General features: G+C 64.3%; 1 protein-coding gene across 1 annotated transcript in view; it reads left to right on the forward strand.

Moving 5' to 3' along the window:
* The window catches only part of CACNA2D4 (calcium voltage-gated channel auxiliary subunit alpha2delta 4), an 81,478-nt gene extending 68,687 nt beyond the window's left edge, over positions 1-12,791 (forward strand). Inside the window, exons 28-39 of the mRNA XM_059081448.2 lie at positions 3,290-3,351; positions 3,720-3,764; positions 3,955-4,017; positions 7,535-7,605; positions 7,997-8,072; positions 8,493-8,545; positions 8,810-8,865; positions 9,202-9,222; positions 10,039-10,156; positions 11,515-11,627; positions 11,932-12,014; positions 12,675-12,791. Of these exons, the coding sequence (XP_058937431.1) occupies positions 3,290-3,351; positions 3,720-3,764; positions 3,955-4,017; positions 7,535-7,605; positions 7,997-8,072; positions 8,493-8,545; positions 8,810-8,865; positions 9,202-9,222; positions 10,039-10,156; positions 11,515-11,627; positions 11,932-12,014; positions 12,675-12,779 (866 nt within the window). The 3' untranslated portion in view covers positions 12,780-12,791. The remainder of the gene's footprint in view (positions 1-3,289; positions 3,352-3,719; positions 3,765-3,954; positions 4,018-7,534; positions 7,606-7,996; positions 8,073-8,492; positions 8,546-8,809; positions 8,866-9,201; positions 9,223-10,038; positions 10,157-11,514; positions 11,628-11,931; positions 12,015-12,674) is intronic.

Consider the following 12,791-nt stretch of genomic DNA (forward strand, 5'->3'; position numbering starts at 1 on the left):
AGGCTCTTTGTCTGCCAGCCAAGCCGGGTCTTAAAGAAAAGCTGCTTTGCAGGAAGGCAGGCAGAGGGTAGGCGGACTCGGCCCCCCGGATGGGGGACAGGCCGGGCTGGGGCAGGAGGAAGGGGGTCCAATCGCTCCTCCTCCATCCGATTGTGGTAGGTGCCCCTGGGGACCGAGGTCGGGCTCTAACACAAGGACCCGCCAAGCACAGGCCTGGAGGAGGAAGCAGCCTGGAAGGATGGAGGCCTCGCCTGCCCTCGGCCCGGGCCCGGCTCTCTCCTCACTATGCGCTCTGCCCTGTCTGTAAAGCCCAGCACCAAGGTCTAGTCTCTGCTGCACACAGCAGGCTTCCAGGAGGCGCTGGGGGCAGGGCGGCCCGCCTGGCGTCCACTGGAGCGAGGGAACGGGGGCCGAGGGCCGCCCTGGAGTCTCTCGGGAGAAGGCTGGGCTCTCGCGGTGTCTGGGGTGGAAAAGCACGATTTGGGCTTTGAGGCAGGCGTTGAACAGAAGGACCTGAAACAATTCGAGCCCCGAGGGAAAGGCGTCAGGCGTGCCAGAGCACAGCTAACAGTCCTCCCTGGAGGAGGCTCTTCTTGTGTCTCACCTGGATTCCCCGTCTCTTTGTGGGTTCCCTCCTGGGTCCTCGAGGGCAGCAGAGCCCGGCTAGCTCGCTAGCATCGCACGCCGCATCTAGAGAAGGGCGGGGCTCCACGTGGATGAAGGAGTTCAGCAGGGTGCCCACACCGGAGGTAAGGGGAAGGCTTGCAGCCAAGTGGCTGCAAGTGGCTTGCTTCCCAGCCAAGTGGCTGACTCAGTGGAGTTCACAAGCATTTACTTATTTAGCTCGAAAAATATTTATTGAGCTCCGACGCGTGCCAGGTGCTATCCTAGGTGCCAGGTGCTATTCTAGGTGCCAGGTGCTATCCTAGGTGCTACGTATCAGAACTCAACCCCCCACCCTCCCGCCTGCTCTTAGCCCCCATTCTAATGGGGCAAGACAGACTATAAATGAGAATAAAATAAATAAGTCACGCATCTTAGAAAACAAAAAGAGTGATGAGACAGAGGATGAACGCCGGCCGCAGGGAGGACTGCATTATCTGGGAAGTCAGGACGCCGCCCCAGGAGATGCTGTTTGGGCTGAGATCCGACCATGCAAAGGAGCCTCCTCCTAAAGTTCTAGGGAAGAGCATTCCCAGGGGAAGAAGGCAGCTGGTGCAAAGGCCCTGGGGTGGGAACAGGCTTGGCCTGTTTCAGGGAGAAAGGGGTTTGGGCTGAAGTCAGAGATGGGGCAGTGGGTGGCGGGTGGCGGGGCCAGCTGCCTTGGGGCCTTGGACACCAAATTACAAAGGAATTTCAATTTTGTTCTAAGCGTGGCGGGAAGGCCTTGGAAGGTTTTGAGCAAAAGCGAGAGACGTGATTTGATCTTCAGGAAGGTCACTCTCGTGGTTCTGTGGGGAGCGACCCGCTCAGGGGTCTGTGGCATTAATCCGAGTGGCTCCGGGCGGTAGCAGTAGGGGTGGAGAGAGTGGGCAGGTTCATGACGTTCTGGAACAAAGGCGGCAGCACTTGGGTGGGACGCGGGAAGATGATCACAATTAGGTAGAAGACGTGTCCCCACGTGGGGAGGTTTGGGGCGGAAGAGCCAGAGTTAGGTTTTGAAGTTGTGAAGTTGGAGATGCCTGCTGGTGACCCGAGGGGACCGGCGGCGGGGCAGCTGCAAGTCCTAAAGCCTAGGAGCGAGGCGTGCCTTGCGGGAGCCCGTGGCCCCACTGAGACGGAGCCTGGTTCCGGAGAACAGGCTTGAGGTCGCGGTCCTCCCGTCTCTACCCACAAGCCTCAAAATCCTGCTTCCTTAGGGGCGCACTAACCCGCTCCCTCAGGACTCCCTGTGGTGGGATCACAGGATTTCTCGCAGCTCAGAGGTGCCAGGACTCCAGGAGGCCTGGCGGCGAGACACTGAGAGCGAAGGAGTCTGAGAGCTTTTTTGACCCAGAGGCCAAGCGTTCCTCAATCCCAAAGGTTCGAACATCCGAAGCTTTCATGTGACTCCCCTCTGACGATTGTTAGGCGGTTCCACTCTTTCACGCCGCCCTCTTCTACAGGTGAGAGAAAGCTGTCTAAAGTGACCATCAAGGGTGGTCCTAACACGAAGAATGAGGGGAGGGGCCGAGGGGCCCCCCGCAGCCTTAGAGAGAAATGGGGGAGGGGAGCACGCCTCACCCGCTGCTCAGCTGCTGCACCTGGGTCTGTCCTCTTTGTCATGAGCCCAGACATGTGGGCCTACCTGTCCCCTTCTGGCCCACTCCTTTTACCCGCTCCCCGGACCCTGCAGCAACAGAGAAGCCCCCGACTGTGATGGAAAGTCTCTCCAGTGAGCCGTCACTGGGGTGACTGCAGAATGTCTCGTGAACACGGCCTAGTGGCTGGAACCCCGACCCCACGTCACAGACGAGGGGACCGGGCCCTGAGCAGGGAGCTTGCCCCGGGCCTGCCAGCCCCCTCCCGACGGGGGCTCGAGTCAGGCCAGAGGAGAGAGGTGAGGGGCCTTAGAGACACGGGGCGCGTGGGTCCTGCTTCTGCGTTCAGGGGCCAGGCGGCTCGGGTGAGGCTTCCCCAGCCGTGAAGCCCCAGCGATAGCAGAGCCGGCCTGCTGCGTGGACACGAGCTCAGGACGCAGGGCGCCCGGCACTCAGCACACTTTCTATATTCTTGCCTCTGACGGTAGGAGGCCGGCCTCGTTTCTTTATCCTTTATCTTTCACTATAACCTGCCTTTCTTTCTATTCTCTGGCCCCAGATTTCTCTTGGCATCTGGGCACTGGCTTGCGTTCTCCAAGCACTTGGGGGCCAGAGAGGCGTGGCGGCCCTTGTGGGCTGCGGCATCGAAGCCTGGTTTTCCGGGGCTGGGAACCCCCTGCAGGCCTGGGCGACACGGGCTCGACTTGCGAGGAAGGAGCCTTCTTACAGATCGGCCGGGGAGGGGCCGGGGGGGCGGAGCGGAACGGGTGGAGGGGCTGTAACTACCCCCGGAGGCCCTGAAATCCCACCTCGGTCTCTGCGGGAAAGGGGAGAGCGGCCTTCCCGGGGCGCCCGCCTTGAGCTCCGGGGATGCAGAGACAGAGCCCCCGGTGCCCCCACCAGGAAGCCGGTCTGCAGGCTGCTCGTGGCCCCCCACCCCCTGCTGATGGGCCTCCTCCCTCTGACTCAGATCTGATGTCTTCTCTCGCCATCCCCCCCGACCCCGTCCCCAAACACCCCCACGGCCTGGCCTGGCCCGCTCCTGGCAGCCGTAGGCGTGCAGATGAGGATGGAGTTCCTGCAGCGGACGTTCTGGGCGGCCACCCGGCAGGTGGGTGTCGGGTCGGGGGGGGAGGTGGACGCTCGGGGTGAGGACCCCCGACGTGTGCACCTGGCTGCTGCCACCAGCAAGGCCCCGCCTGCATCTCAGCGCCCGGACCCCCCAGCACACACTCCCCGCGCACACACGCCAGGCACGCGCCACGGACACACCACACAAGCGCACACACACGCGTCACACCGTGCCCACACCCCTTGAGTAGCCAGCACGTTCACCAGACGGGTATGGGACACACCGCTGCACACACATCACAGGCGTGCTGTGGACTCCACCCCCACACGGATGGGTCACACACACGCACCCCCCACACACACACACACACACAGGCGCACAGCTCATGGCTCCCCTCTTCCCTCCAGTGCGGCGCTGCGGAGGGTCCGTGCCCGGAGAGCTGCCAGGACAGCGTGAGCTCCCCACGGGGGAAACACGGTGGGAGAGGGAGGCAGCCCCCAACCTGCGTCCTCCCGATGGGCCAGCCCCTCCTTCCCCGCAGCCCCGGCTGCACACAGAGGGCCTCCCTATGCGGCCGGGCGGGCAGGGACCAGGGGTCAGCAGCAGGGCCTGGCCTTGACCTCCTTCTGGGTTTCTTCCCAGGACCTGGACTGCTTCGTCATCGACAACAACGGATTCATCCTGATCTCGGAGAGGCCCCAGGAGGTAAGGCACTCGGGAGGCCCAGCGGCCTCGATGGTCAGAGAAAGCCCAGAAGCCCAGAAGCCCAGGGCCAACTAGAGGAAAAGCTCTGATGAAAACGGAGGCTCTGCCTAGAACCACAGCCAGCACCGCAAGACCCCCAAATCCAGACTTCTCAACTCAGGCGCCCAGAGGAAATCTTACGTCTCTGTCTTCTCCCGCGATTGTTGGTAGGGAGTTGTCCGCATGATGAGGCCCCGGCTTTTCTGTCTGCAGCCCTGCCCTGGGGGCCCTCTCCCCGGGTCCTACACCCCCTCTACTGCCCACCCCCCGTCCCCCTCTGCCTCCCCCCTCTCCCATCAGGCCGTTCAGGCGGCTGTAACAAAACCCAGAGACTGGGCGGCTTACAAGCCACAGTCCTGGGGGCGGGAGGTGCGAGACCAGGGAGCCAGGGGCCGGGACAGGCCCCGTCCAGGTTGCAGGGTTCTCTCTGTGCCCCCTCCTGGCGCGAGGGACGGGGAGGCCTCTGGGGTCTCTCTTCTAAGGGCACCAACCCCACCGTGAGGGCTCTGCCTTGGGGCGTGTTTCAGCATGTGAATCTGGGGGACACGCAGGCCACAGCGCCCACCCTTCTGTCTCCTCGGGGCCGGGTCCAGGCCTTCCCGCTTCGTGCGTGCTTCCCGTCCGGACCTCCCTGGTGGGAAATTCTGTCCTAACCCTCCAACCTGGCTTTGCCGCGAAGGGGGGTGAACGCTGACGCCCCCACATCACATGGCACGGCTGTGCACCCAGGGGCCCCACGTGCCCAGGACAGCCGAGGAGAAGGTACAGCCACAACCTTGTATTTGCTGAGCCCCGAGTTGTTTATTTAGCCGGGAATTACACCTGAACCAACGCTGAACACATTCACCTCGAGTGATGCCTTGAAATGAGCCAGAAGCGTCAAGGGGCCTCCAGCCTAAGGGACACGGTGTGTGGTCCAGCGGGAGCTTTGCCACTAATCAGGCGTGTGGTTGGGTGGCCTGGGCCCATCTCCCCCTCTTGGAATAAGGGCCTGGGCCGCGTGATTTCTCAGGTCTTGGGTGCCCAGGTGCCGACAGACCCACGGGGAGCGAGCCGATCTATGACAGCGAAGTTACTCAGACTTACATTTCTCTAAGTACGTGTCCACTCGGCGTATTTACCCTTATTTTCTCAGCCATTACATTATCTTATCAGCCCGTGGGTAGTTTTAAAAGCCCCCTCACATCCTTTGTAGAACAGGGCATAAATGAAATCTAATTTTCATCACACGGTTGGGACCTTCCAGGGGCCTCCACACGGCCCCATCAGGGGTGGCACGTCCCTCCATCATCTCTGGTGACATTATTATAGGCTCATTTTATACCCGAGGGACAAACTGAGGCTCTGCCAGTTTAGGTTATTAACCCGAAAGCTCATGGCTGCAGAAGAGCCAAACTTTGAACCTAGAGATACAAGCAGAGAGCCGTGACTGGCGCGAGATTCTAGAAAAGCCCTCCTGGGAGGGAGGCCAGGCTGCCGGAGCAGTGGCTTTGATGGGACCGAGAATTTGCAGGGCGGGGCTGGCGGGTGTGGCATGCGGTCTCGGGGGGGGGGGGGGATTCATCCTCCCCTGACCCCCTGTCCCAGGTCACCTGCTGCTGCCAGGGCAGAGTTCACTGCCCTGCTGCCTCGGCGGACTCTTAGGAATTAGGACCGAGAAGGCTTGCATCAGTCTCCAGGGCTGGTGCCGGGGCTCCGGGGGCGGCGGTCTCCTCCCGCCGGACAGCTCTGACCCCAGACCTGGGCTGCGAGGCTCTGACGGGGCTCGAGGGGGTAACACAGGGGTGCGGGCAGCCCTGTGTCAGGAGTCACGACGCCTGTGCTCCGTGGACACTGCAGACGAGAGTGAGGCTTGGCCTGAAGGTCTGCGGAGCGCGGAGCTGGAGGCCGGGCGCTGGCTGTCCAGCCATCCAGCCATTTCTGCTTTTTTAAAACTCCTTCACTCCACAGCCCTGCAGCACTTACCTGTTGCTCGGTAACAAATCACCCCCAGCTGGAGGGCTTACACCCCGAGACCCACGATCTCCCAGCCTCTGTGGTGAGGAGGCCGGCGTGCTCGGCGGGCGGCCCAGGCGCGGGGTCTCCACGAGGCGTCAGCGGGGCCTGACCCGCGCAAGGACCAGCCTGGGCGCCACATCCCGCTCTGCCCCGGGGGGCCTCCTGGGGGGCGGCTCGCCGCACCAAAGCGCCAGGCTGAGGAGGGCCGGCGAGTGTCAGTCGCTTGAGGCCACGGTCCCCTGGGACCGGCTCTCAGGGGGGAGGGCGCCACTCGGACCGTGTTCCGTTCACTAGAAGCAGGTCGCCGGGTCCAGCCCGCACGCAGGGGGAGGGTACAGAGCCGCGAGGCCCAGGAGGCCGGCCGACGGTCACCCATCCAGACTCTCCCACCGCAGACACACCCAAGAGCCTCAAGGGCCCGTGGCCTGGCCCCTCCCCCATCGTTGGCCCCTCCCCTCTTTCTTCCCTGGGCCTCAGAGTGCAGCAGGGGCACCAGTAGCCTCTGGCGGCTTGATAGAAATGCAAGTTCTCAGGCCCCACCCCAGACCGAGCAAAGCAGAAACTGGGAGTGGGCGACCACCTGCACTGCAAGCTCCCCCCACCCCCCCCCCGAATGTAATGAGGTCCGAGGACCACTGCCCGGGCCTCAGCGCCCGCCGCTGGTGGTCCGGATGCACCTTGCCGCCTGGGCTTACGTGCCAGAAGGCCCAGGTGACACTCCCTGTCCTGCCAGGTCCATTCCGGGGCCCAGGCTTCCATGGTGCCAGAGGGGGCTGCCCTCCTGAAGAAGAGGTGGGTGCTCTGTGCCAGGGAAGCCCGTCCTGGAGGTCACGTTGAACGGGGGACACCTTTCTCCAGTGTCCAGGAGCTTGTCTGACTCTCGGGAAACTCCCCTTCCAGAGTCAGGGGTCTGGGCAGTGGGGCTATCGGTGAATAAGCCTGGAGTCAAGACAGACTCGGGGGACAGGCTCTTGGGGAGGGAGCCAGCCTCACCAGGAGCGTCGGTTCCAGCCCTTATCAGGAGGCTCCGATCACTCAGCCTCGCCCTGGTAGCTTCACTCGCCCGGTCCTTCAGCAAAAGCGCAAACTATCACCACGGTCTCTGGGCATCCGCCCGCCAGTATCTCGCTGTCTGGTAACACAGACACGCACACATACACGCACGTGCATGTGCATAAAACACACACGGCAAATCAAGTTTCACCTTCCTGCACGCGGTTCACCCGGAACTGTTCAAAGAATTCTGCACCTTTTACAAAACGAATCTAATTGCAACGCCTAGATTGATTTCACACCAACTTAGAATTTACAAGCAGCGGGAGGCGCGGCTGGAGCCTTCCCAGGAGAGGGCGGCCGGTGGAGTGGAGTCAGGTGGACCACGATTCAAGGGCATCTGGAGGGGAAACCCAAACACAGGTAAATAAAGCCCGGCACTCAGAACTATGTCCTCATCCTGCTGTCCCCCTCCTCGCCCTCGCAGGTGGGACGATTCCTGGGGGAGGTGGACGGCGCCCTCATGACCCAGCTGCTCAGCGTGGGGGTGTTCAGCCGGTAAGGAGGGCAGGCGCCACCACCCGCCCTGGGATACACGCAGAGGAGGGGGATCGGATGCTAAACGGACCAGACAGATTTCAGAGCCCGACCTCAGAACCCACAGTGAGCCCCACAGGGCTCCAGAAGCAGCCTTTCCGAAGCCTGGAACTTGATGGGGGCGGGGTGGGGGGGAGGGGGGAGGGGGGAGAGGGGCTGAGGTCATGTGACCCTTAGCAGGAAAACCAGATTTGCTGTTGGTTGTCTTTGAAGCAGCCCAAGAACAGAAATGTCATTTTCTGACCTGCCGGGTGACCAAAAACCTGGCTGCAAACTCCCCCAGGGCGGGGGCGGGGGCGGGGGCGGGGCGGGGGATGGGGTCCGGACTGCCACACCCTGCTTCTGGTTTCAGAGTGACCTTGTACGACTACCAGGCCATGTGCAAACCTCCGACCCACCACCACAGCGCCTCCCAGCCCCTGGTCAGCGTGAGTGTCACCCCAGACCCCGCCCCCGCCGGACGCCAGCCTGTCCCTTTCTCTCCAGGGCCCCAGGGCCCCTCTCAGTCCTCTCCCGCCCCCCCCCCCCCCGCGTGCAGCCCGCTCCCCCGCACCAGGGTCTTGTCCGGGGGGCCTCAGGGCGATGCTCCGGCAGAGGGACGGGCTGCAACCGCTTTCCTGCCTGGTTCCCACCCTCACCCCCGGGGCCGTCCACACATCATCAGGGACCCCGGAGACGCCCCCCAGTGTGCTGACGGGCCTCGTCCGCCCTACAGTAGCAAGTTCCCAGGAAACGCAGCTTTCCGCGGCGTCCGCTGCTGGGAGGGGTGCAGGAGAGCCCGGGGTGTGGTCTCTGACGGCTCAGAGGGAGGGGCCCTGGGGCTCACGGTGTGTCCCCTCTCCCCCCAGCCCATCTCTGCCCTCCTGACTGCTGCCAGGTGGCTGGTGAACGAGCTCTTGCTGTGAGTGAGGGGCTGGGGGGCTTCGTGCAGGGCTGGTTTATGAGGGAGGCCTTTGAGGGGAGCTGCCGAGGTCCCCACAACCCCAAAGGAGGGTGAGGTCCCCAGGTGGAACCGGCCAGGCCTGTATGGGACGTCCCTCCTACGTGCCGCTGCCACCAGGAGCCTCCAGCAGGGACAAGGGTGTCCTGGGGGGCGAGGGGCAGAGAGCTTGGGGGCCCACTGGAGAGAGCAAGCAGGTCTCCGAGATTCACTTGTGCCCGACAGGCTCCTGCTGGAGTGGAGCACCTGGGGCTCCTGGCGTGGGGACAGCGGGGCCGAGGGTGAGTGTCGCTGCAGCCTCCTCCTGGAAACCGTTGCCTCAGGGGGAGGGGCAGGGGGGCTCCGGAGAGTCCACCGCTCACATCCATCCTGTCGGCTTCTCTCATCACCTTCCCTCACCCCTGCGTGACGTCACACCATCCCGGGGCACCGCCGATCCACGTGACATCATCCATCCCACGTGACGTCGCTCACCCCGTGGAACATCATCCATCTCGTGTGACATCATCCATCCCGTGTGATGTCATCCATCCCATGTGACATCACACTCACACCATGTGACATCACCACCTGTGGGATATCATCACCACCCCATGCTGTGCGCGGGTCCCGGGCAGCCAGGACCGTCTTCCATCACTGTAAGTAGGGCCGCCGAGGAGCTGGGTGCTGGGCTGGGCGCTATCCCGGGAAGCTCCTTCCATCTGGACCCCCTGACTCTGAAGGCCCCTCCCAACTTACAACCCTGATCCTTCGGGGTGTGGGTGTAGCCCAGAGCTCATCCCACACAAGTGCAGCCCTGCCCCGGGGAAACGGAGCCCCCCAGCCCTCTCCGGGCATGAGAGCGCTTAAAGCGCCAGGAGGAAATCTGCGTGGTCCCAAGGCCGTGGCCCCTCGCAGGCGAGCGGGGTCTGCTCCCCCAGGGGTGGACGTGGGCCCTCCGGGGCGGCTGCCAGGCCTTTGCCCTGTGTTAGCTGAGTCCTTTCTGAGCCGACTCGAGTGACCACACAGGCCCCGCTGAGGAGCCCGGGAGGCTGGGCGCGGGGCCCCCGCCTGGCTCTCCAAGTAGCCACGGGGGCAGGGGGCAGGGGCGGACCCAGGGCTTGTCCAGGAGCTGCCCGTGCAGGGCGCCCGCTGGGCCCCCCGCAGGGAGGGAGGGGGGAGAGGACGAAGGGCTGCCGTCTCCCGGGCTCCCCCCAGCCCCTGCCCTCCTCTCAGCCCCCGGACGTCACTGCCGATGGCGAGGAGGGAGACGGGCAACCCCAGGGTCCCCGGGCGCGTCACCCCCACGCGGCCGCTCCCCTCCCCCGGCCCCAAGTCCTGACCGGGGAGGCGCCTGCCAGTGGACGGGCGTCTCACTCCCGGCGCGGTGACCGCACTGCCCGGGGCGTCAAAGCCCATCCCCGCAGCTGTGGCCGAGGTGCCCCCGAGTCCACGCCCTCTCCGTGTCCCCGCAGCCCACAAGCACAAGAAGCAGGCCGTGCTGCAGCCCTGCGACACCACCTACCCCGTGTTCGTGCACCAGACGGCCATCCGGGGGGCCGACGGCGCCGTGGAGTGCGGGGGCTGCCAGAAGTGAGCGGGGCTGAGCGGGACGGGGGAGGGGTCCCCGCGGGCGAGGCTCAGCGGAGGGGCCGCCACAGGCCACACGCCCAGGGCGTCAAGTGCGGGGCTGGCCGGGGGGGGGGACGGGACGGGAGAGGCGGCCCGGGGCCAGGGCAGGCTCAAGGAAGGGGCGCCAGCTCTCCCTTAGACATCCGTCCGCACAGAGGACTGAGAGGCCCCAGAATGCTCCTGGGAGCGGCTGGGGCACCTGGCACTTCTGTCCCTGGGTCCCACTCCCGAGGGGAGGTCGCTGGTCCCCCAGCTCCGCCAGGCCCTGACCCAGGGAGGAAGGGAGGTCTGGCTGAAAGCTCTGTCCCGCTGACTCCCACCTGGACCCCGGGCCGCCCCACCCCCAGGAGGTTCTGTCCCGACCCCAAGGCTATGGTCTCCCCTAGGCTGTGCCCCTGGCCAGCGCGCCACTCCCCCGGGGCTTCCCGGGGTGTCCCTGAGACCCAGGCCTCGAGCAAACTACCTTCTAGGGTGGTGCCTCAGACTTCGGCATCAGAGTCAGGCCCGCCTCGTGCGGGCGTGTCCTGGAGGGAGGGATTCTACCCTCACCGCAGCCCCTTTCTTGGGAATACTGTTATGTGTACACTTTTCTCAGAGGCCGCGGTGCGTGTGGGTAAAGCAAAGTCCTCTGAGTAGATGGACTTGATTTAAGAGGAGCTGTGTGACCTCGGGCGCATTACTTGACCCTCTTCTGGCTTGAGTTTTCCCACCTGCAAAACGGATAATACCAACCTCGTACAGCGCGGTGAAGGTTAAATATATACGTGTGCCTGTGTGCACGCGTGTGTGTGTGCATGTGCGTGTACACGCGTGTGTGTGCACATGCGTGTAGGAGGTCCTCCACCCCATAGCAGACGCCGGGCAGTGGCTGTCGCCCACGCACCGGCCGAGCGAGGGACCACGACTGGCTCGCACCTGCCCTCCCTCCCCTCCAGGCGGCGCGTGGGACTGTGGGACCACCTCGCGGCCCAGCGCGAGCGCTGCGTCCCCGACCGGGGCGGCCCTGTTTGCCGGGGACGGTCCTGACTTGCTGTCCCCATGTGTGTCAACAGCAGCTCCTGTCCCCTCCCCCGCCGATGTTTGGGCCTCCTCACTTCCAATCTGCTAGGAAAGGGGCAGAGCAGCTGCAAAGGCTCGTGGGGAAAATAAGCCAGGCAGCCCATCGGTGGCTGGGACGGTTCCCGGGCTGCCCCACCCCCCCACCACCGGGCTGACCTGGCCCCGACTCCTCACACCCGCCTCCAAAAGAGCCTCCCCTACAAAGCCCCGGCGGGTCCAGCTGCCGCACGAACCTCCACAAGCCAACCTCTCTGCCACAGGGCATTTGTGATACAACAGATCCCCTCCAGCAACCTCCTCCTCCTGGTGACGGACCCCGCCTGTGACTGCAGCATCTTCCCGCCCGTCCTGCAGGAGGCTACGGAAGTCAAATATATCCTCCCGACCCTCCGGCGTGTACGGGCGAGGGAGGGGTGGGGGGCGGGACGTGACACTGAGGGGCTCAGATTTTGAGAGGCAGGGGCCAGCACCCCTTTTGCCACCAACACTCTGCCCCCCCCAAGAGCATCACTACCGGTTCTCCCCGCCTCCCCGGGGCCCCAGCGCGGCTCCTGACCCCGGAAGCCTCTTCCAAGGCGGCTGGTCCCGCCAGAGGTCAGGTCTTCCAGGGCTCGGTCCCCAGTCTCCAGAATCAGCTCCGTCGGCAGGTGTGTTCGCCTTAATAGGGAATTCCGCACATAACGCCACAGTCAAGTGTGACAAGATGCGCTCCCAGAAGCTCCGCCGGCGACCGGATGCCTGCCACGCCTTCCACCCAGAGGTAGGGGCTTGGGGGGGCTCCATCCCCAAACCCTCGGCCCTGAGCTTGTGCCCTTCAGATGTGAGAGCGTCTGGACACGTGGATGCCGCTGTGAGGGCACCTCCGTGGATGACTGGAATCACCCGTACGTGTGCACTCACGCCGGGCCTCGTGTCCTGCAGAGGCTGAGTCAGCGGGAGGGACCCAGGGGTGTTTTACGAGGAGGGCCGCGTCTCCCAGCATCGGGGCCCTCACCGCACTCAGCTCCACGTGGTCCAAAAGCAAGTAGGAGGAAACCATTAGGCACATGATGTCGCTGGTGACCGGCCCTGTGCACCCACCACGTCGCCGGGCTCCTTGTACGTGGGGTCGTCCTTGCTGGACACGGCTGCCCCCACACCCAAGATGCTCCCAGAGTCCAGGGCTTCTCTGGAGTCCTTCTAAGAGGGTGAGCCACAGCCCCTCCAAGGCTGGGGCCAGCGAGAAGGCTGAGCGAGCAGCCTCTCCTTCCCCTAGAAGGCAGGCGTCTGAGCAAGGGGGCAGCGCTCCCTCCGCTTGCTGGAACTTCCCTCTCTCCCCAGCCCCTGGGCTCCTATTAGTCGGCCGCGGCGATCCCTCTCCAGGCTCCCGGCCACCTCTGCCTGGGGCGGTCACCCCATCATGAGTGCTCTGGGTTCACAGGAGAACGCCCAGGACTGCGGCGGCACCTCGGACGCCTCAGCCTCGCTCCCCCTGCACCTGCTGCCCCTGGGTGCCTGGGCACTGCTGCCCCAGCTGCTGCAGTGACACCTGCTCCGG

Source organism: Kogia breviceps, chromosome 12 (assembly GCF_026419965.1).
Source record: "Kogia breviceps isolate mKogBre1 chromosome 12, mKogBre1 haplotype 1, whole genome shotgun sequence".
NCBI lineage: Eukaryota > Metazoa > Chordata > Mammalia > Artiodactyla > Physeteridae > Kogia > Kogia breviceps.